Source organism: Phalacrocorax aristotelis, chromosome 20 (assembly GCF_949628215.1).
Source record: "Phalacrocorax aristotelis chromosome 20, bGulAri2.1, whole genome shotgun sequence".
Taxonomy (NCBI): Eukaryota; Metazoa; Chordata; class Aves; order Suliformes; family Phalacrocoracidae; genus Phalacrocorax; species Phalacrocorax aristotelis.
This window is the reverse complement of record NC_134295.1, coordinates 7,123,082-7,147,128: the sequence shown is the minus strand read 5'-3', so window position 1 is coordinate 7,147,128 and position 24,047 is coordinate 7,123,082. Positions and strand designations below refer to the sequence as shown.

General features: G+C 45.0%; 1 protein-coding gene across 2 annotated transcripts in view; it reads left to right on the top strand.

The window, feature by feature from the left end:
- Window positions 1-13: 13 nt before the first annotated feature.
- KIAA0319L (KIAA0319 like) overlaps window positions 14-24,047 on the top strand; it is a 33,653-nt gene continuing 9,619 nt past the window's right edge. For both annotated transcript variants that reach the window (XM_075115033.1, XM_075115032.1), the window contains exons 1-12: window positions 14-151; window positions 1,583-1,749; window positions 7,691-8,388; window positions 13,782-14,073; window positions 16,174-16,275; window positions 17,136-17,233; window positions 18,398-18,485; window positions 19,678-19,770; window positions 20,461-20,593; window positions 21,653-21,881; window positions 22,999-23,122; window positions 23,690-23,822. In XM_075115033.1, coding sequence (XP_074971134.1) covers window positions 1,608-1,749; window positions 7,691-8,388; window positions 13,782-14,073; window positions 16,174-16,275; window positions 17,136-17,233; window positions 18,398-18,485; window positions 19,678-19,770; window positions 20,461-20,593; window positions 21,653-21,881; window positions 22,999-23,122; window positions 23,690-23,822 — 2,132 coding nt within the window. In that variant the 5' untranslated portion in view covers window positions 14-151; window positions 1,583-1,607. The remainder of the gene's footprint in view (window positions 152-1,582; window positions 1,750-7,690; window positions 8,389-13,781; window positions 14,074-16,173; window positions 16,276-17,135; window positions 17,234-18,397; window positions 18,486-19,677; window positions 19,771-20,460; window positions 20,594-21,652; window positions 21,882-22,998; window positions 23,123-23,689; window positions 23,823-24,047) is intronic.

Genomic DNA, 24,047 nt, shown 5'->3' with positions numbered 1-24,047 from the left:
GCACCCGCCGCCGCCGCCATGGCCGCGGGGCAGGAGGCCGCGCTGCCCCCCGGCCCGCCGCGCTGGAGGCCCGGCCCCGCCCGGCGCCCGGCCCCGCCGCCCTCCTGAGGCCGCCGAGGAGCCGCCGAGCTCGCTTCGCCATGCGCCCCTGGTAGGTACCGGCCCGCTCCCGCCGCCAGCGGCGGGACCCGGGCCCGGCCGCACTGACGGGCGGCGGCGGGGGGCGAGGCGCTTGTCTGGGCTCCGCGGGTCTGGCGGGCCGCAGGCCGGCGGCGGGCGGAAAGTTTCCTCACCGAGCCGAGGAGCCGCGGGGGTCTTCCCGCACCCTCCCGCCGGGAGTTTTCCTCCCGCCTCCGTCCCCCCGACAGCCCTTCCCCACCGGGCGGTCGAGCGAGATTCCCTCGAGGTTCAGGATCCCTTTAGCGTGAGTGAAATTGCCTCGAGGTTTAGCAAACGATGAGTGTTTGGGCGATGCAGTGACAGCTCTCTAACAGCGTTCCCTTTTGACTCTTCAGAAATGGCAGATTTAACTCCTTGTGCCTAACAGTGCTTCGTTACTCTTTGAGCGCGGATAGTATTTATTATTTGTGAAATAATTAACGTTTTCGTATCATAACACCTGGACCTAATTGAGATTTCAGTGACATGAGGCTGTAAAAGAGCCTTTGCCATTAGAAAGGCTGAAAAGGACCGTCAGTGCTTTTGTGATCCGCACCCTACGGAGCGAAACGATCTTAGCCTGGAGAAGGGGAGGCTGAGGGGAGCCCTTCTCGCTCTCTGCAGCTGCCTGAGAGGGGCTGGAGTGAGGGGGGGGGGGCTGGTCTCTGCTCCCAAGTCACCAGTGACAGGACGAGAGGAACCTGCCCCAAGCTACATCAGGGGAGGTTTAGGCTGGATATGAGGGAAAATGTCTTCCCTGCCAGAGCGGTCAGGCCCTGGCACAGGCTGCCCAGAGAGGTGGGGGAGTCACCGTCCCTGGGGGGTACAAAACACATGTAGACGTGGCACTTGGGGCCATGGTTTAGGAGGCCTGGGGGTGTTGGGTTGGGGGTTGGACTTGATGATCCCAGAGGTCTTTCCCAACAGTAACGATTCTATGAAATATGAGGCAAAGCAGGTCTTTAGCTCCTTGTTTCTCAGCATTGCTGTCGTCTTGTTTCTGTTTGTTTCTGGCTGGTACCGGCCAGCACCAACATGCAAGTGATGACATCGCCAGGCAGATGTGTGGGTTTCTCAGTGCCAGTGCTATGCTCATGGTACTGGCTGGGTGTCCGCTCCAGCAGACTGTGATATTGGATATTTTGTCACTGAAGGTGGTGGAGTCCAGAGGAGGAAATCACAGGGGTGACAGGAAAGCCATCGTGGTGGCCTGCTGCAGTTCAACACTGGAAACTTTGCTGCTACAGATTTCATTTTAGTATCGTATAGTGATAGGTACTTAGCAGCTGGGCAAAGTCGCAGCAGATAAGACATTCCTTTCCTCTGCAAATCCTCTATGCTATTCATAATGTCAACCTAATCTGTGTGAGAACACATTAATTGCCAGTGGATGTTTCATGTTTCATATCTTCTGTGTTTCTAGAATCCCACTGCTGCCCACAGAGGCCATGGAGAAGAGGTTGGAAGCCAAGTTCAGCATTAGCGCCCAATTTCTGTCACGACACTGCCTGGGAAAGCCTGTGAGGGAGCTGAGAAGTCTGCAGCTGTTCTACCTGTGCACTTGCCTGTGTGCCTTGTGCTCCTCAGCAGGTGATTCTTCTGTCTGGGACTGTGTTGATATTTTTTGTTATATTTATCCCTCTCAGCTGTTTAAAGTGTTCTGAGAGGAAGGTGAAATTAGTTGCTGCTAGACATTGTAGCTGGTTTAAAAACAAACAAATCCCCACCCTTAACAGTTACTGAATGAGCTGTTAAAAGTGTAAGAGAGACATGGAGCATGAGGGGGTCACTGCTTGTAACACACTTGCTCTGATAACCAGCTGCTATTTTGAGGAGCCAAATGGTCGGCAGTGGGGTGTCTGTCTGTCCCACGCAGCTACTGTGTGCGTCTTCACACGTGGTGCTGGCTTTCAGGTACCTGCCTGTTATCTCAGAGAGATTTCTCTGAGCTGCAAATCTTTTTTCTGCAAAATGTACAGGTTAGCCTCTGGAAAATAATTTTATCTAAGGAATACTTGAAGCAAGTTGGGAAGGCAGGACTGGTGTTTTTAGCCCTCAAATGTTTAAGACTCTCCCCAAACGCAGTATGTCAATAATCTGTATTTGCCTACAGCCAATTGTTATGTTTGGTTTTTTATTTCCTGTTCAAGCTTGAGTAACCAGCCTCCTGCTCAAGTAAATAACCAAGTTGGTGGCTTCTATAGAAGTTGGACTGTGTGGTTTTCACAGGGGTTTTTTTTGTCGTTGTTTTGGTTTTTTTTTTTAATTTAAAAACTTCAGATTCTGACTCTTCAGAGACGTGTTAAGTTCCTGTGAGTGTTTCGAGGACACACCTTCACCAAGAGGTGGTATTTTTGCAATACGTGCACGTAGCATTCACCAGATCCTAGTTAAGAAAGTTTGTTCTGTGCCTTTTTTTTTCTTTTTTTTTCTTTTCTCTTTTTCCAAGTTGCAGTGAATTACAGGTCCGAGGCAGCGGTGACCTCAGTAATTATCAACCTGTGCGACAGCTGCCAGCTGCTTTCTTTGTGCTGGCAGGTTACTATGTCTTAATGGTAGCAAGGTTCGAAAAGGGGCTTGTTTTGTTTTCTTGGTTTTGTGGACATGTTCTATAGGCTGCTGCAGTGTCTCTGGTGTTTCGCCAGGCTGTCCTGGACACTTACCGAGTGACAGATTTGATTAAGGTAATGAGCTGTGTGACCTTAATCCGATAATTTAGAACCTGGAAAGACATATTTGTGTTCCTGGTCCTAGCAAAGGGTTCTCAGTGCTGTGTGTTTGGATGGAGTGTCAGGTGGATCGCATGTTTCCTTGTAGACCGGGCTGCTTGCGTGGTGTTTCCTGCCTTTAGTAATATCTTTGAAGTCTAGAGCTAGAGCTGCAAGTCCTGTGTCTCTCTTAGAGGGTATTCCGGTTAGCGCTGCAGTGTTTGAGGGCTGGTCTGCTTGGAAGAGTTAAAACCATGAAGGCTGATGCATATGTGGAAATAACTATAACTATGTGTGATGTAGTTACCCTGATGTGGACATTTATCTCCGTTACAGAGTGTTTGTTCTTTTGATCTTGTTTGTGTCACTTACACAGCAGATCTTGTTAAACTGAAGAGGAATTATGGCTGCCTAGAAATTAGTGTGATCATGCAGAGTTACGCAAAAGGAACTATGTGGACATAATTGGATACATGTGACAGATTTAAAAAGTCTATAGAGTCAAGTCTTTAATCATTAATCTGATATCAGGAGGGATTAACTGCCTGAGCAAGTCTGTGAACCTGTGCTTATTAACAGAAACTGCTCTTGTCCCTTCCATTCCCCTGCTGTTCAGCAAAGCTGTGAGCTGTGTCGCCGGGACAGGAACTCCCGAGTTCCTGAGAGAGCAGCCTTTTTTGTACTGATATACTAGGGGGAAAAAAACAAATGACAAAAACAATGTGAAGAAGTGACTAAGCACGCCCACTGTGCAGGCGTCCTGTGGTTTGTGTCATGCTAGGCTGGGTAGGTTGTGGGGCTTAGGAGGGAACTCATCCTCACAGATGTTCCTGCTGACAGGTTTCTCGTGCGTTTCTCTGAAGCTGCTGTCATTGCTGCTGTCAGCGACTGGATTTACTGGCCTGCTGGTCTGACCCACGCTATGAGTTCCTGCATGCAGCTGCCACTTGTGGTTGCCTAAGGTCCAGTGCAAGGAACTGGAAGGGACTGAACAGGCTGCTCTCTCAGTAAGCAGGAGTTAGTAGCTGCTGGTGCTCGCAGCTGCCTTCCCTCGTTTGGTGCAGGTCAGCCTAGTGCAGGTGCTGCACCGGCTTCCTGTGGAGGTCCCCGCTCGCAAGACTGCGAATAGCAGCGTGTGGCTTCTCATTGCAACAATTTGTTTGGCCTGTAGTATGTACTTGCAGGACTCTCGGGAAGGACGTGTTTGTGAACAGGCTGGATAGATTTTCCTGGCAGAAAATCTTTCATCTTTCCAGAGATGAAATGCAAGTGTAGACTGAGGAGCTTTGCTTTCTGCCACGGCACTTAAATTCAGTTGTCTGAATGTGTGATGCCCACCAAAGACCATGGGACTTGCTTAGATGAAAATCAGTATGGTTCTGTGGAAAATATACATCTAGAATGTTGGGCTGGCATGTTGCGAGTTGCCTGTTTGCTTCTATCGTTCCTGAGGTTTAACTGAGTTTTAAGCTGTCTATGTACGGCAATTCAGAACCCATATTGGCTAATTTCAAATAAACATGTCCTAGGTGGGTATTAACGGAGTTCTGGAAATGAAATCTGGCCAAAATGTAATTCAAATCTCTGCATCTTGGTTTAGCAGTGGGTTAAAAGAGAAGCAGAATGCTCTCAGCATGGTAATGTTGTGTCATCTGGGCTAAGTCATGGCTCTGGCATAGCTAGGAGATGCTTATGGGGATTCAGGTTTTACGTTTGAGATAAATAAATAGAATATTTGTGTTATGTAGTGATTTTTCACAAGGGATGTTTTCCCTGGGAACACTTTTCTCTTAAATACGCCCCGTTCCATTTGTCCCCCAGTTCTAAGCCTGTTACTAGAAAGCTACGGCTGAATTTCACTGGGTTCTGTATCAAGATTTAATTTGAGTGGTACATATGAGCCAGGGCTGACATTGCAGGAGAGAAGGATGAGCACTGGTCGAGGAGGAGGGATTTTAGGGATGTGGGAAGCAACGTGTTTCCCTTTTGCATAGGATATATTAGGGACAGTGCTCCCCCTTTAACAGAAGGTGAATTGTTTTAGGCTAAACTGAATATGAATTGATAAGATCCTCTTGAAATTCACAGTGATAGTGTTATTCTTCCATTTGTTACTTGTTCCTCTAAGTCTGGAGAGTATGTGTACATACATGCACCTTTTGTGTGTATACACGACCCCCACTCGATACTCTGTCCTAATTCCAGGCCCATCAGGGTTGGTGCCAGGTGCCTGTCCCTGCCTGTGCACACAGTTGTGTCAGGGTGACCGTCATTCCAAGCACTTCGGTGTGTAATGAGGTCGGTCCTTGCCCCGGGCAGGCAGGCTGCCCGTCTGCTTGCTCTCAAAGTAAGTGCGGTGCGTTGATGAAGTGTGACAAGGATGGGGATTATTTTAAAGGTGCTGATGTCAACTTTTCTCTCTGTTGAACATACGCAAAGTTTCATTTACACGTGCAGTTGGATGTTGCTTGAGTGAAGAGCTTCCCCACCTTTTGCACAGTTGTGGGTTCAGACACCCACAGGGAGCTCTAGTTCCCCGCGACTCGGTCATGGATCTTGAGTGCATTCTTTTGCAGTTGATGCTAGCTTTCTGGAGCCTTGTGTTCAGACTGCCTTTGCTGAGCTGGCTTCACAATAAGCTATAAATAACACTTTTGATTCCTGCTTTCTGATGTCTGAAAAACAAACTTTTCCTTGTGGTGGCGTGAGTTCCCGTTTTGGTTCAAAATTCTTGGCGTAGCAAGAGGTTCCACACAGAAGGTAGGTGAATATGGCCATCGTCCTTCATTTTAAACAAGTGGCGAATCCATTCTGGGTGAGAAAATCAGTGTAGGTGGATACCTCTCATGATCAGGAGTACAAAAGCTGTTACACCTACTGTGGTGTTTGGGATAACTGAATTACAATGAAATATGTCCTCTGTCTTCCCTGCTTGCTTTCTTTGGTCATACAAGGTTATACAGATCATACAAGGATATAAAAGTGCTGTGACTTTCCCCTTCCTCTTGCACCATCCACAGGTGCAGGAGGAAGGGGAAAGTCATAGCACTTTTATATCACTAACTTTGGGTATTGGCTGTGATGCAGAGGGTCAGAGTTCCTTGCCACCTCTGCAGTGTGAGGTTAAGTGTCTTTGTGGCTGGAGTTTAAAGTCCTGAAGTCGAATGCTTCAAGTAGCCTTAAACAGCCAGAGTGGAAGACACCTGCATCCAGCTGTATTGCTCTAGTCTCGCAGAGAACCTTCCTGCATCGGTGCTTCAGGAGGTTGAGGCTGACCACAGCTTGTGAGCTCCAGACTTGATCAGAAAAATACCTCCCCCTCTGCGCTTCTGTCTGTGTCGTGGTTGGCACGTGGAAAGCTTCCTGCTATGTGAGCCTGTCGTGGCTCGGCAGGGCTGTTGGAGCTGCGCCAGGCAGACGGGACCTTGCACGATTTCTTCCAAGAATTGTAAAATGCACTGCAGTGCCATCACCACGTGACTTTTATTTGGTGGATGAGACATGGAGATCTGTGTGGTCTTTCTCCTGTGCCTCAACATATTCCATCTTCAATGTGTTTGTAACTTGGAAGTAACAGGAGAAGTGGGGTGAGAATTAGTCTCAGGGGAGACAGACAGACGGATCAGTAGCCTCTACATCCATGCCTATTAATTTGTTTGGTTCCCACTGTAGTGAACGGGGGTATAATGCAACATGACTTGTGTGTTCATTTGGAGTTACTGGAATAGTAACATGTTACTGAACTTTTCTTTATATGCTGTCAAGAAATGGGGATCAGGGTATCATAATTTAAATTCAGACTTCTTTATTTTAATGGAGAAAAAAGTTTCCCATTTGTGTTGTGTTCAAGAACTCCATTCTTGACAGGCAGGGAGCCAGAGCTGGAGCATATTCTCTAGCTGCACTACTCAGAGTCCAGTGACATAGTTTGTAAAGTAATCTTCCAGTGACCTATTATCCCTTGGATGCTGAACACAGCACAGTGTAACAGTCCCATAGGTCATTAGTCTATTTTTAGGGAGTCCTTAATCTCCAGAGCTCTGAATTTTGGAAGCCTTTAATCCGCTGATCCCTGCAAGCACTCTAATTTTTCATGCTAAGAAAAAAAAATCCATACGCAAAGCGGTTGCTGCTTTACTGCTGGTCTGAGATCTGAAGTAACTTTACATGTTAAAACAAACATGCAACAAACATGTTTGCCAGATAATTTCTGTTAAAGTACTACGGTGATGCAGGCGGTGAAGTCTTGCAGACCTCTGTTCTAGAAATGCAGCAACTTCTCAAATGGAGCAATTTCAGACTTCAAACATCAGCATGGAAGAGGAAAACATGCCTTTTTACCATGATCCAAGCCAGTGTCGCTGTTTCCAGAGTTCTCATTCAAGGCAAACTATGGGCAGAGAGGCAATGCTGTTTACTGGTTTCAGTAATAAACTGCACGCGGGATTCATGGGTTCAGTTTCGGCTCTTAACTTGGTGTGTAACCTCTCCCTCACTCTTCGGCTGTGCCTTACAGTCTTCTCTGGAACAGGAATATTTCTGTTTTCACGTCATGTAGATGGATTTAGCTCCATTGCTATCAAAAAGGGTGGTGGTCCCGTTAGGAGGCACAGACAGTTGATTGTTGCTTAAAGTCTTGTGCAGGTACTGGATACTGAGGCCCTGTATAGATTCCGAGAAGTCCCCATTTCGCTGCCCTGTGCCCTCTCTCCCACACTGCTTCTGTGCCCTAAATTCATCTTGACAATAGTGATGAGGATCTATTGTCCACTGCTTTAAAGGATTGAAAATTGTCTTTATTTGTCTTCCCTACCCTTTCGCAGATGCAAACTGGAACAGATCTAAATGCGAGCTGGGGAAGATCCTGTTTGGTGGCCATTTGAGATCGTGGGAAGATCACCATTTACAGCTTCTGGAAGGATTTCATACTGTACAGTCCTGTCAGACTGCTTGCTGCCAGAGCCCCACCTGTGATGCCTTTTGGTTCTTGGAAAATATGTGCATCCAGGTGAACTGCACTATGCCTGGCATGTGTCAGGCAAACAGAACTGGCTTTTCTGACTCTGTTTTGGTGTTTTTAAAGAAATCAAAAAGCACAGAGCACTTCTTAAAGTTTCAAACAGAAAGTGATGTGAAGACCTCATTTCACAAGTGGTTGGACTGGGGCATCCCTGTCCAGGGGAAAAAAAGACTGCGGAGGTCGTTCCAGAAGTGGAGCTTGGCAGGTGACAGGGTGGAAGTCCTGAAAAGGGATATAGCAGCAAGCCCCAGCAGCAAGTCTGCAGCCAGAGCATCAGATAGCAAATCTAGAAGTAGCCGAAGTGAAGCAGAGCGCTTGAAGGATCAAGTACTGAGGCGCTTAGTGGCAGACAAGCCTGTTCCTGAAGGCCATACAAATCAAAAGAAAGAGTTGATGGCAAGTAGACAGAATCCAAGAGAACAGGAAACCAAAAGCCCGTTCCCTCCTCAAAGCAATAATGTGAACAGATCAAGTGATGCAGACAGTGTTGGCTTGCCACAGGTAAGTGATTGCTGGGGTTGAAATGCAGCTTTCTTGGGCAGCTGCCGCCCTCCTGCTCAGCCTTGCTTTATGTAGACTTTGACTTTAGTGCCTAAGTGACAGGGTACCTTTCTGGCTGTCTGTTTTCAGCCTCCTGTCAACAAGGTAAGGCCAAGGGCTGGGTCTTTTTATTTGTGTTTTTTGGGGCGTAGGGTTTTCCCCACCCAGTCTTCCTAGCTGGGACAAACTGTCTTTGGGAAGGTGAGGGGAGATGGGGATCATGATTATGCTTATCCTTTGTATAATCACACAGTGTACTTGTCAGATAAGAGGAAAGGTGAGATGTGATGTCAGTGAGAAGTGCCTGGGAGCTGAAAACTGTGTCGTGGTTCAGCCTCAGTTGGCAACTAAACACCACACAGCCGCTCGCCATGACAAACTGCTACCTATAAAAGTACCTTTTTAGATGTGCAAAACAAACTGTATTCCTTTGAGTGCTGGATTGAGGCAGTTAAATGCGTTATTTTATAGGCTTGTGTGTAGAGTTTCCAGTGCACTTCCATGGCAGCCTGCTTGCTTGAGTTGGCATCTTAATGCCAACTTTTTTCTTCTGTTTTTAAGACTGCTTTAGTTTCTCAAATCCGTGAAAGCTTACATTGGCATTGGTTGAATGAAACCAGTTTAGTCGCTGCTCCAAACATGTACAATGTTAATCTAGTAAATCTAGATGCCAGTCTTAAAGAGGAATTGGCACATTTCAGTTGTTGAATGATGTTTGTGTTTTTAAATCTGCAAATAGGTTTGGTTTTTTTGAGCCTTATCATGCAAAAAAGCCCATGCACTTGTGATGGTGAAATAGAAAGAATTCTACTTTGTGAAACTGTTCTTTAAATACCTTTTGCCATGTTTCTAGTATTTGGCACTGTTGAAGCCTGTGGTCATGTTCTTGTTCTGGAAACTTTGAATTTATTTTTCTCCCTTGTCTTCAAATCTTGGTTCCAGGTAGGGCTGTGACTGGTCTGAGCCACCACCCTGCAGAGCAGGATGTGGAGAGCAGCCAAGGGACACTGCTGCTAGCTCCGGGGCAGCCCGGGTGGTGTGTGAAATCATGCATGAAAACTTTACAAATGTTTGATTTTCCAGAACTCCACAATGTTTAGGCCTGACTCAGGTCTCAGCTTTCTCTCTCCCCTGCAGTATTGCAGCATTTCCATTCTGCCTGTTCTTTCTTCCTCCTAATGTCTGAGACTTACGCAGTGACCCCATTCTCTCAGTTATGCGTGCAACGTCAGGGAGGCTTCTTCACAGCCAGTCTTAAATGTCTTCTGTTGCTCTTCGGTAACAGTTGTTATATTCCCCCTGCTTGCTCAGTTTGAAGTGTTACGTTCTGAGTTGTATTATTACCGTTCAGTGCCTGTCCAGTAAACTGCTTGCAAATACTAGATTACATGGACAGATCAGCTTCTGAATATTGCTGAGTATCTAGGATTTCCCATCTTTAGGAAGTGCTCTCCAGTGTCATTAAGATGCACTGAGGATGTATGCTTGGGGAAAGGTGGTTCTTCTCCTTACTGGGTGTTGCTAGTAAGAAAGTCTGTACCTCTTGACAAAATGCAGATTAATCAAAATAAAATCTTCTAACTAAAATATATTGGCTGTGATGGAATTCCCGGCAGTCACGTTTTTGAGGTTTAAGATAGAGTTTTTGAGGAGGAGAAAGAATTTAAAAACTCACCTTAACAGGAATATTGAGCTGAAGCTGGTTCTATCCAGCCCTGGGCTAATTCCTTGCTTATTGAACCATCCAACTTTCACTGGCAAAATCTAAGGCAAGCTATGCAGCTGTCCTTGCATCGCTGATCTGAGTAGTTTAATTTAGGCCAAGGATATAACATTCAAGGCTGTGTACTTGGGATGTGGCCAGCCTTTGCAGGAGGGAGATGCTAAAGCAGAGAGTTTTCCAGGTTGGGTTGGTTATGGGCCAGAAGAAGTGAAGTTTCAGACATGCTGAAATCAGTAGAATTCCACCTGGGCTAGATTTGGTCCAGTACATGGAGCACATGGCTTCAGCAGGTGAATGCCATGCAGTTAACACTGTATTCTTAAAGAAGGTTTGGCAGGTGGGCTGGAAGGTAGGGAGCATACTGGGTCATTACTGCATGCAAAGCAGTTCATACCTGGGAGCATCAAACATCTGAAGTGGGAAAGGTCATCTGAGGTCAAAGTGGCCCTTAACTCCTCTCTAGAAGAGGAGAAAAAATTCATGTGCATGTTCTCCTCTTTTGTTGACGAGCCCTGAATGTGTGGCAAGGCGAATAACTTTGCCTTTGCTCCTGGAGACTCAGGGAGAAATCAAGTGACTGTTTTAGGAAGACATTGCCTCATTGAGTTTTAATTTTCCTCTTGCAGTTCTGGTAGCTCCATAGCCACCTGCAATGTCCTTTGCTAATGTGCAGCTAGCATTCATTTGTGGTTTTACTATATCGATGGTACAGAGCCAGAGATGGGTGAAGGAGAGTGTACCAGGATAAACTGCAGTGCACCCTGCTCATCAGCCCTTAACTGAGGAAATTTGTGCTTTTCAATGAAAGTGAGTGACATTTTCCAGGCACCAATTTTTTTCTGCCTCGTCATAGAAATACTTGTCAATTGTAAAATATAGCAAGTATTTAATGGCCAGTCAGGAGAAGCATTTAAGCACAGCATTGCTGATGAGAGAGGCTGCAGCAGCACTGCAGCAGCTCTGCGGGCAGACTGTGGAAAAAGCTGCAGCCTTTAAAGTGGAGTGGTTACGACAGAGCCCGAGCACCTGTTCCTGCACTCACAGTTCTGGCTACAAATGTTAGACACTTGCTGTTGTGCTTCCTGCTAGTGCTGGGTGCTTTCTACCCTACGAGGAAGGAGGAAAGGTCTCTTCACAGCCAGCACTAACTCTGTAACGGTTTGTGATGTTACCCACATTTTTGTGTCTTCAGGGTCTTCACAGACACAGCACCTAGTGCAAATGACTGAGGACACAACCTAAGCTGAAAATAACCTATTGTGTAAATCCAGATCAGGCTCAGCAAAGTAAGGCCCATTTAAATTAAAAAATAAAAGAAAATTCCAGAACACAGGTATTTCTCTTTCAAGTAACTTGGGTTCAGTGCGGGTTCTGATGCACGCAGCTGCTCTAGTTCCATCTTACAGGTGTAGGACTCTCAGACAGGAAGACCAGGTCACTTGTCCCAGGCCAAAGGCAGTTAAGGATTGGAATCAAAAGTGTCTGGCAATCCTACGTTCACTCAGGCCAATATGCCACTTCTGTCTATTTTCTAAGTTAATAAGATAGGATAGCTGGCAAACTTCTAGTCTCCTCCTCGCTTATCCCCAAGAATTAAATCTTCTGTTCTTTGCTTTAAAGAATTCTGGTTTATGGAGTAAAGATAAGAAATGTCTCAGCTTGCAAGCGTTAGAGGCATTTTTGACTGTTTTGTTGCCCCAGGCAAAGCTTATCTAATTCTCTGCAGACATTTGGCTGTCAATTCATCCTGAAGACTTCTGGGAGAAAGAGGACCTCTCTTAACTGTGAAGTTGGTTGGTTTGTTGTTTTTTTAAGGCATTAAAAAGTGAGTCAAGGAAGGATCCAGCTCGCTGAAAATATTGCAGAGTAAAGTGGAGACTTGGCCGCTGTCCCCAGCGGGTGGATGCTGGTCTCCTGCGTGCTGTTTGTGACAGCCATCCTTGTGACCCATGTGGGTTGATTTTTACTAAGCAGAAAGTGGTTCCCCATAGTGGTATGAAGTCACGGAGACTTTCTGCTTCCGTGCCTTTCCTGAAGAGTCTGTCTCAAGTGTCTGAGTTCCTGCCTGGCTGTTCCCCTCTTGTTGTACCAGGATTTTGGACTTCATCTTATTTGGTTACTTGGCAAAAGGGAGTCAGTATCCTGAGCTGACCGAGTTATGGGTGGGTGTAAGATGGTACTGCCTGGGACAGCTGTCCATCCTGAGGCTGCCAATAAAGAGCAGCCCAGAGCCGTACGTCAGATTTTTGCCTGCATCATTGTTCCAAAGAATCCGTAGCTTTGTTAAAGATAAAGGAAGCCCATCAACAAGTAAGCAAACAGAGAAAACCAGCTTTTGTCCATGATGCTAACAAATAGTGTTTGATTCTTTTGACCAGATGTTAATCAAACATACAAATGAGTTGAGATGTTTTAACTTCTGTGACTGAGGAAAAGTTAGCTGAGATATGGGGAGAGGAAACTATTTGCCCAAGACAGCAAAAGAACCTTCTTGCAGAGAAGCCTTCAATGCCTTCATTGCTACTCTTAGCTTGGCTGGCTGTTCGGCATGTGCCGCACAGCTTTATTTTCGCAACTGGCATTTAGTGTTTCCTGAAGGCCAGCCCCTGTACTGACCAGGATGTTGCCCACCATGATCTAGAGTGTTTTTCCAGTTCCTGTTTCCTTGACTGAATGCCAACAGCATAGTAAAAAAGCTTGAGAATATTTCCTCCAATCTGAACCTTTGATCAGCTCCTCTTGTGGGGAGTAGTGGTGGGCAATTCAGCTCTAGACCCCTTCCCAAGTCAAAGGTGGTATATTGCTCCATTTTAAATATTTAGCAGATGCTCTCAAAATAGAGTTAGCTCAACAAAATGTGCTACACACATGTACTTCGTGGTGGAAGGTGAGTTGTCAAGAGTATTGCCTGGCAGGCTAAGAACTGGAATGGGGCTAGGTACTGTAAAAGGAATTTTCTGATGTAAGAAAGGAAATTGTTCCTGCCACTTTGATGATTTTCAATAAGGTGGCTCATCCTGTGTGGATGTGAGCAAATTTTCCGTCTGCAAGCTCAGCTCCCTGCCCCGGCAGGCTCTCCTGTGGCATGCACACGGGGAACTGTTTGTTTCAGGTCACCTCGCTTTGAAGAGTGATTCTGAAATAAATTTCCTCTAGCTGCAACGATTTGATTATTACATAAAATGCCATTGCAATCCTCCTGCTTTGGGCTTGCCAACTGCAGAACTTTAGAAAAAGGAATACGTGGCCAAAATAGATGGCCCAAATGAACCCCAGTTCCTGGCGCCTGTTTCTTGCTTCTGTCTTATCCCACCTCTCTATTCTTTTAGCTCCACTCACTGCAGTTTTGAACCTGGATCTTCTGTCACATTTGCCACATACTTCAGATGCTGTAGTTAAATCTATGGTGTTAACCAGTGTTCAGCTGGAAATGGCTTGTCTGCTGTGGAGGAAGAACACAGAGAAACAATTCAGAAGAAAGAAGAGGAAGCAGTAAAACATCCTGCTGCTGGGAAAACCAAACCAGGGACTTTTCAGCCTCCCTAACTGGAGGAGGAGAAGTGCAACTTACCGTAAAACAAAACTGACATTCAGTGTTCAAGTCAAACTAAGACAACTTTTTCCTTTACAGATCCACACAGGAACATCTGCACCAGAACCATCAGTGCTGGCTACGTTCTCCAGTCCTGTAGCACAAGGCTTGACAGCCCCAGGGAAGGCCGAGACACTTGGGCAGCCAGATGATGCTTTGGTCCATCCTCACTCCTCAGAGATGTTGCGCACAGTCAGCCCCACGCCAGGGAAAAGCACAATGAAGATGCAGACGCCTACTTCTGTGCCAAGTGGTGTTCCCACAAATAGCAGTGTTTCTACAGTCCAGACCAACACTGCTGCGTCACCAAGTACTACTGCCACCACACCAGGTGAGAATGTGTGGCGCTCCAGGAAATGCCATCGGTCCATGTTTGGGTGACAAGCTACTGCAGTATTGAAAAAAATGAGATATTTCAGAAATTATGGTACCTTTGAAAAAGTGCTGATACACGTGCTTCGGCGCAGATGCTGGTTGGACCCCATTAACTCATGAGGTCCGAGAATGGGACTTTGGTGTCACAAATCTGCATGTGACCATTGGATCTATTTGCAGGAATAGCTTGAAAGTAATAGTGTCACCTTAATTCCCAAAGTGCAGGTTGGGACGTGGTGCAAGCTATGGTCCTGTGAATCATTCTTTTGGTAGTCTTGACACACTGCTGTCTGTCAAGTTGAGCAGAAATCTCCATGTCTGCTCAAAATGGGGTGTAACTGATTCTTTTCTGTCCCTGAAATGGCAATGCACAGTTCAGCCATGGAGAGCAGCGTAATTGGCCGTTAGCCCATGCTTTGCTTTGCAGCAAAGTGATGTTTCTATTCGCACTGGTATTTCTTAAAACAAACTAATGAAAATGCATAAAAGCCAAAATGCAGTTTGCACAGCTCTGTTAACTCACCCAGGCCATCAGCTCACCCTGTAAGCATGTGTAAGTACATTGAGTGGTGTCTACTGGTTGTGTGATAGCTCAGAATTCACTTAATCCAGTTTGCTGAAGTATTCACAGCTGAATTTCTTTTGAATTTAGGGTTCATTTCCCTTACAAGGGAATAAAGGGAGAGTGTAAAGGAAACGGTGCATCCAGAGACATTTTTGGCAGGAAGCTCATTGGATGCTTGTGCTAAGAAGTTAGTGTTCTTTTTAAGGGCTTACCCTAGCTAAAATTGGAAAATATATCTTAAATGTCTTCAGTGGCTTGTATTGGAAAAGTGATGTAGCCAGGGCCCCTGTGTTCTGCTAAATAATACAAAGATGATGTGAAGGGTAGTTTTTCCATGCAGGGTTTTGTTTTTTTCGTCTGTTTGGTTTTGGGGTTTTTTGCTACTGAGATCAGATTTCTTTTTGCCTTGGAACTCTTTGCAGCTGAAAGACTGATGGAGCTGTAATATCCCAGGATCTGGAGAGGGGGAGAAAAAAAAATGATGGATTTGTTTTCTTTTAGTTAACCGGTTAATTCCGGTAGCTAATAAACAGACGGAAGAAAGGCTAAATGTTTAATGACATTTTCCCCATCTTTAACTTCGATTTTTTGTGCATATCCCTGAAACCTTGTCTTTGACAGGGTCAAAGTAGGGTAAAGCAACTTTAATTCATGTTTTCTATTCATAATTCCCAGGCCCAATAATAAAAAGACAAAAATAAAGCAAATGGAGCGGGAAAAGGAGGAGGAGGAGGCCAGGAGGTACTCTTAAGAAACATGGTCAACTTTCTGGTCATCTTACCGCTAATAACAAGCAGAACAAAAAATGTCACTGGCCATAGTTTTTGAGTCTTTACCCAGTAGTCTCTATAAACAAACTACCTCTCAATTTATTTGAAGCAGCAAGAAAAGTCTTAAAGGGATGAAAAGAAAATATAAATAAAAGGATCAGGTTAGTATTTCGAGTTCCCGTACTCAGTGCGGTAGCTATGCAGATTTAAAAAGAAATCTCTTGGGCCCCAAGCAGTTTTTCACAAATATATGAAGAATCCATGGTATTTCTTTTTGAAGATCTGAAATTGCAGTTTGGTAAAGAGCAGTGCTTGTCTTGCTGTGCCATGAGACTGCAGCTGGGTTCTCTGCCGAAAACCTGTCAGGTGAAGCCCTTCCCGTCCTGTTGGACCTGGGTGAATAGATTGCCCTGGACAGGGCCTGGGCGTCACGTTTCAGCTCTTTAGAAAAGGAGCAGGAGCTGTGCAGTATCTGCAAAGAGAGAGAGATGCCTGAGTAATTTTGGGCTTGCCTGAAAATTGTAAAACCCTATTAGTGCTTTTGAATTAACAACGAGAGCGGAACCTGAAATGGGAGCTATATTGAGTGACGGATGTTTACAAAATACAGCCATTTGTGTCTGCTTTTTATTCCACAGACTCTGAAGTCAAAGCAGTTTTCACGTACGTATCTAACTTTTTTTCCCTATTCCTCTTTCAATTCTGTGTTTCTCCCTCACAGTTATGAAGGAGCTGGTCGTTTCCGCTGGAGACAGTGTCGAAGTGACCCTGCCAAAGAATGAAGTTCAGCTGAATGCGTTTGTGCTTCCTGAACCGCCACATCGTAAGGCTTCCCTGGGAACTCTGCTGAGGGCTTGTGACAGTGGAATGGCAGATAGGCATTATGTACAGCATGAAATAAGGACAGTCTTGAAAAATGTCTTTTGTCAGAGGACACTTTCCTGTAGAAATTTTTCATCCCATGCTATTACCTCATGCTGCCTCTCACATAAAGTAGAAAGACACAAAAAGCACTGAAAGTGCCCTGAAGTCATTAGATTTGGGAGACAGAGTATTCAAGTGGTATGTGAGGAAGCAGTGGATCTTCAGCATCTGTCTGTGATATTTACTGATAGGTGACAAGCTGTCTTAGCAAGTGATCTCTCATTTGGTGGATTGAAATCTGATTTGGGGGGTTGACATGCTGAGGAACATGTTTCTATACACCCCTCGTTTCATCATGCAAATTCTTCACGGGTATTTGTAACGTTCCTATCTATAGCTCTGTCCGCAATGGCAGTGGGAGACTGCAGAGGACAGGCCAGCATGTTACGTGTTGTGCAGCAACAGGGATAGATGAGATGAGTTCCTCTTCAAAAATTGGCGTTATGTTGTGTCTGCAGGATTTGAGGGCACAATTTTTCTCTCTTATTGTCCTGGAGCCGTGATTGTTCCGAAGCTCTTTAATGCCTTAGAGGCTGAAAGATGGGTTTTGGCTCCAGAGTAAATGTGTTTAGAAGCACAGATTGTCTTTTTTTCCTGGGTATATTCCCAAAAAGCTGCAGCCCAAGCTCCAAGCTGTCTCATTTCTCCATAGTACAGCAGAATGTGCCTTGTAAATGTTTAATACCTTTGCTTTTTCTTTCATATGGCAGAAAGGCAGTCTTTTAAAAACAAATGTCTGGATTTTTTTTTTTTTTAAAGGAACCACTTATTCCTATGAGTGGGAATTGATTACTCATCCAAAAGACTACAGTGGAGAAATGGAAGGGAAGCACTCCCAGACCCTAAAGTTATCTAAGGTAAAGCTTTTGCTGCTTTGTATCCTGTTGTGTTAAATGCCAAGTGGAGATGATGGGCACTGTGGCAGCCAGAAAAGACTTGTATGTGATTTCAGGATGAATAGGAAATTGCATGATGGGCAGGCAGCCAACATTTGACTGCAAGCCCTCCTCTAAGTCCCTTATAAAAAGGAGATTGATCTGGCATGAGGGAAAGAAGAAATTGATTTCAGGATCTAAAAGCTGCCTACAAGCAGTGTGTCAAGCCATACAAATGGCACAATTTAACATTAACAAAGGGTTGTGAATATTTCTGCTACTGAAACAGCGTGGTGGTCTGTTCGGGAAAAGGGGCTTGCTGATTCCATTAACAAGAGCTGTGAAGTACCTTGTATCTTGTCCTTGGCTGCTGCTTTTAGACAAGCTTTATCAGTGAAGGGGTTGCCGGTTTCTGCACGTGGGGATTCTTAAAAAGGGAATGGCTTTAAATATTGTGTGAATATACAGTTCTGTATTTATAAGACATTCCTTTGAGCCTCTTGGGTTCTGCTGCACTCAGAAAAAACTACAGGCTTTAGTCATGATATTGTGCAGAGAAAGGCCCTTTGGAAGGAGCGTGTCTATCTCTGTTAGGGTTTCAGCCTTTTGGATAGCATGATTGCTGTACAGCATCTAGTCCTCAGCGCTCTCATCTTGGCTCAGCAGTGGATGAGGAAGTGGTGACTGCCTGATTCATGTCACCTAGAAGGAAGAGAGGAAACTCTTTCCTTTGTAAAAACACACAAGAAGAGGTTTTTCTTCTCTTACATGCAGCCTTTCTCATCTCAAATGCAGTCTGCTAGTACAGATTCCTGTGGCCAGACAAACGGAACTAATCTCTGTTATCTCTCTTCTGTTTGCCTATTGTTGCTAGAAAATAAAGCTTGACTAACAATCCTGTGGCACCTATGATAGAAAGAAATACTAGTCTTTGGTTTCTGCATAGCCATTGTAAATGAGAAGATACATAACACCATTTTGGCATGGAAGCCATCCTTTGCTGTGTATGCGTAGGTGCAGCATAATTGCCTGTGTCTTATGCTGCTACTGTGCTACTGTGCCAAAGCATGGCAACTTGACCTTCTAATAGCTCCTGACAAGGTGCTACCATCCGGGAGGGAAATAACCTTTTGTTTTTGCATCCAGCTTACTGTTGGCCTGTACGAATTCAAAGTTGTCGTTGATGGAGAAAACGCACGTGGAGAGGGTTACGTGAATGTAACAGTAAATCCAAGTGAGTTGGTGGAATTGTCTCTTAACTTTGTCTGTCTCTGATACTTGTATCATGGCCTTTCCTTATTTGACTGGGCCCTGGTTTAACGTAGTGAAAATTTGTTGTGCTGTGAACTCAGTATATGTGTATGTGTGTTTGGTGGTTTCCTGAAATGTGAAACTATTGCTAATACACGAAGCTATTTCAGCTATACTGCATACAGACCAACCACTCAATAAAAGAGCTGGAATGCTGGTAAAAAAGTGCTTTGAAAATGCCTCACCCTGGAAGGCCACTGCTTCAATAAAAGCTAGCTGTAACCACGTAGAAAGCTTATAGCAGCAGGAGTAAAAAATGAAGGGAAGACAGAGCCTTGAAGCTCCTTTGGAGGTTCCTTTCTTCCCTGTCCCCTAAAGAATATCATTCCCAACCACAGGCAGGTTAAGTCAAACTCATTCCTTACTGTAAGACCTGGTTTGCAGATGCATGGATACGGTGGCTTGTGCTGATTGTCTCACCAGGTCTCGCTTTTTAGATGGCCTGCGTAAAAAGGCATTCACAGGTTCTGCATCTCCTTCTATGTAAAAAAATGAAAAAAGAAAAAGCTTATTTTGCACTCTCCAGCAAGACTTTTTCTACAATCTTTGTGGGCAAAGAAGTGCTCTTGCACTCCCTAAATTAGCAGGAGTGTGCGGCTGGCCTCTGGATGCTGTTGCTGATCATTTCCTTATAAGCAGTGAATCTGCAGCTGGCAGCATGCATCAAAATCATTCATTTTTCAGAGCAGCAGCCAAACTTTGGCAAGAAGCTTTAGGTGCTGCTCTGTTAGAATGGTCTGTGCTTGAATGCTTGACCCAGTATGGGAGAGCTGATGCAGTGCAGCCATTTCCAGAGTACTAGAGTGGTGGCAGCTTACCTCCTTCCTTTTTTAAATCCGTTTTGTTAGCACTATTTCCCCGCGTTGGTGTATAGCTCGCTGAAAGCACAAACCACTGACACTGATTGTGCAGTTCCTGCAGTCTGATCCTGGACTCACCGACTGCAGGACTGAGGGAGTAGGCAGGGCTGGGTAGAGGGAAGAGGATGTGCAATATGTATTCTGCCTGCTACTCCTGGCGAACAAAGGCAGGGTAGTTTTGCAGAGTTCGGGGCCAGGGTTTTTTATCGTGATCTGCTTGTGGATGTCACTGTAACAGCTTGGCTGTTGTTGCAGAGCCTCGGGTGAATCAGCCTCCTGTTGCCATCGTGTCCCCACAGTTCCAGGAGATTTCACTACCGACCATTTCAACTGTTATTGATGGCAGCCGTGAGTACCTGCTGTTTTAGATGCAGTAGTCTAGCAAGCCTGGTTTCCATGTGTTTGGTTCTGGGCTGGCCCTTTGGATAAAGTTTCAGAGGAACTGGCTATGACACTATCAAACACACTTCACTGAAAAGAATCGGCCTCTCTTGCCAGGAGAGGGGAATACACACACGACAGCACCTCTCCACATTTCCCTTTTGAAGGGCACTGGCCTGAGCCAATCTCCTAAAAAAGGAAAAGCTCTAGAGGTTGCTGCTTAGAATAGAAAAAAAATACTGTCAATCAAAATTACTGACCTCTTGTGTTAAGCTTCAGATGCATTACCTAGCTAATGCACTGCCTTTAGTGATCCTGGCCCACATTAGAGCTTTTCAGGAATTTCTTTAAACAAGTTCATGTTGTCTTACCCCCAACTAGTAGTATTTTGTTAGTGTTTCATTTTCAGTTTGTTTTGTATTCTCCCCACTCACGTACAAACCTGGGATTAAGGGTGTTCGAGTACACCTGTGAAACAGGGTAGAGGAGAGCATACAGTTCAGGTATCTGAGCATGATAGAGACCTCTAGGCCTGGACCAAAAATGCCTTTGCCTACTAAGCCCAACACTGAAGTGGAGGACTGAACACTTCACAGGTTTTGTAAAGCAGCATTTTCTAACTCATTGTATGTGCATTTTCTTCCTTAATTGAAACAGAAAGCACTGATGATGACAAAATTGTCAGCTATCACTGGGAAGAACTGAAGGGCCCCTTGCGGGAGGAAAAAGTCTCTAGCGATACTGCCATATTGACGCTGACCAACCTGGTACCCGGGAATTACACATTCAGGTAGGTTATACCTGCAAGAGTTGATCAGTTCTCATCCCTTAAGAGTAAAATGTACAAGATTCCTGAAGTGTTAGTCTGGTTTAAAACAAACCAAACCCAAAACACCAGGGGGAGAACCCTATTTTGTGTTGTGTTCTCTTTCTCCCTCCCTCCCTCTCTCTCCCCCCACTCCTACGCTTTCAGGTAGTTCCATAGCTTTTCACTTCAGAAGAGATAAGCTATCTAGCTACTCCTTACCCTTAAGTTGTAGCACTGGTTTAAGATGATGGCAGAGGGGAACGTATGTTCTGCCAGCACTACAAAATGTCTCTTGAAATGTCAAATCTAAACTGTTTGGGTAAAGGCTTAGGAAGAAAGGCAGTCTAAGTCCAGTTTTTAAATGCAGTGTGTTTGTCCCAGGTAAGTCAATGAAGCCTAATGGTTTCCTGCATTTTGGCATGATGTCCATGCGCTGCATGAGCAGGTCTATTTAAAATAAAATAAACCTGAGTACCTATAGCTGAACACGGTTCTCCTTAAGCAGTTGGTATATGAACTAATCAGATTGATGTTCAGATCTAGATTTAGCAAAAAGCAGTTCTATTTTGTGGTACTAGCCTGCCTGAGAAGGCATACAGTGTTCAGGCCACCTGCGGGTTAGTGATGAACTTCTGTGTCCGTAACACGTCTTCTACTGGGAGGCAGTGTCATACTCGGGGAGGTCTTTTCCGTCACAACTGTGTATGTGAGAGCTGATGGTCTCTCACTAGCACAGTTTTATCTTGGAACTAGTTGGCGGATTTCAAGTGAGAGGTGGACATGACTGTTGGATTTCTTGCATTGCTTTGAGGCTGATAACTGGGAATTTGGGGGAAGTTTCTATTCAGAAAAAGCACAGTTGCCTCAAATCATAGTTTTTTTCACTCCTGAAAAAAAATTGGTATCCTGTCCTTGAAAAGTGTCTTAAGTTTCTACCTCTTCTTTTGCATTTCAGTTAACTCCATCCAGTGTGTTTTGTTCAGCTCTGATAATCACGATTCTTCACTGCTTTCACTCCCACCCCCCTCTTCCCCTCTTCAGTCTAACAGTAGTGGACTCAGACGGTGCCAGCAATTCCACCACTGCAAACTTGACCGTGAACAAAGCAGTGGATTATCCTCCAGTGGCAAACGCGGGCCCAAACCAAGTGATCACCCTGCCTCAGAACTCCATCACCCTCTACGGGAATCAGAGCACCGATGATCACAGCATTGTCAGCTATGAGTGGCTGCTCAGCCCGAACAGCAAAGGAAAGGTGATGGAGATGCAGGTCAGTGCAGGTCTCCTGTACTCATCCTGGATTACTCACCAGCTGGCTTTTTTTCCTATAATCAAACTGTTTTTAATTGACTGTTAGCAAATGTTTCTTATAATCCTACAGAGCAAGCATGTGATGATTAAGTATATACTTAAAACTAAATCCACATGAAGCTGGTATTGGATTAGTGGCTGAGCTGGTGCACCGGTCTAGTCACAGGTTCTCACTGGCACCCTCTTTCCTTTCGTGAGCGATGCAGTTTTAAATACTGCTCAAGAATGGTGGAGTGAGAGAGACAGGAACTTGATGGCTTTGGATTCTGATGTCCCATATAACAGATCTCAGCACAACTTGATCGCAGCCATGTATCTCACTTTAACCTGTGTGGCTGCTAGGGCAGTGTGTTCTTTCTCTGTTCAGTTGCTGACTTTTCAGAACATCAGTGATAGCTAAATCAATGATGGTATAATAGGGATGCTTAAGTGCTATCAGCAGATGTGGAAGCCAGACTGTGTGGTCTTTTAGGTGACTATCAGTCAGGATGGCATTTGGATGCACAGGATAACCTATTGTGCCAGGTCATGCGTTTCCTAAGCTGGGCAAACACAAGGGACTGGATCGTTTGAGCTGAACCTTAGAGTCTAAACTTTGCTGATACTGGCCAGACACTCCTCAGTCCTAAACAGTAAAAGCTGGAACTTGCTTCCATGTCATCATTTTTCTTCTAAATATTATTATTACTGTCAAATTTGTGGAACAAGAAAGTCCATGAATCAGGTTCACAACGTGTAAAATTTGCACAGGGCTCCCCGGAGGTTTTGCTTGAGTTGCTAACTATTGAATCTCAAAAGCTCTGAACACCTGTACGGCATTACTCTTGTTACGTTCCACAACAGTGTCCTTGTTGCTGTGCGTAAATTCAGTTGTAAGTGCCTTGCATGCTTAAGTGGCACAGACTTCTGGCCCCATAGGAGGAGTTAATAATAAGCCCCTAGAATCTGCTGGTAATAGTTGTTTTAGAAGCAGAGTCTTCTGGTCTATCATCATCTGTGTAATATATGAATTACATTCATCTTACATTACATGACAACATACATCACATCTTAATACAGAATATGTTTTCTCGAAGGGGGTGAGGACGCCAGTCTTGCAGCTCTCTGCGATGCAAGAAGGTGATTACACTTACCAGCTAATAGTGACTGATTCTGCTGGGCACCAGTCCACTGCAGAGGTCACTGTGATAGTCCAGCCAGGTAAGCTGCCTTTAGCTGCTTCTGCTGCTTCCATTCCAGGGGTTTGAGGCGAGTGTCAATCTGTTAACATACTCTAGATCTTATGGTAGCTTTGTGTTGCTTTTGGAAAAGCTGCTCTAATTTAGGGCCGTTCCGGGCTGGTGTATTGCTGATAAACCAACAAAAGAAAGCTTCTAGAAAGAAGTATGGCCTTTCTAGGCTATTTTCTTATTTCACACAGTGTAGTCTAAACTAACATTACCTCACTGTAATGGCAGGATTGTATTTCCAAGCTGCTGTCTCTGCCCGCAGTGCTTGGTCCTCGGACAGGAGCAGGAAAAGTGGAGTAATGCTTACAGAATGAGAGCAAAAATCAGAACTCCTAGATTTCATTCTCATTTTATTGCAGATGTGTGAATGAAACACTGATCTGAACTCTTAACTGCTCTTAACCTCACTTCTCTGAGTACAAGGTTGAGATAAGGGGCAAGAAATATACTAGGGATCATGGAGAAGCATCTTAATGCTGGGGTTTTAAGCTCCCCCTTTTACGGCATGTGTATGAAAAATATTGCAATCCTTTTTCAGAGAACAATAAGCCCCCAAAGGCAGATGCTGGTCCAGATAAAGAATTAACTCTTCCCGTGGACAGCACCACTCTGGATGGCAGCAAGAGCTCAGATGACCAGAAGATCATCTCCTTTCTTTGGGAGAAAACACGGTGTGTATCGTCTTCCAGACTGTTCCTATGCAAGTATCTAGGTCTTTCATTTAAAACAAGACACACCCTCACATACCTCCCTTGTGTTAAATCTTGGCCGCATCAGGCCTGACAAGCTTTACCAGTGACTTGAATGAGACAAGGATTTTTGTGTAATTGGAGAGAGGTGGAGTTTTGCTTGAGCATTAGACGTACCTTTGCCTTCATCTCCAGGCCTGATTGCCA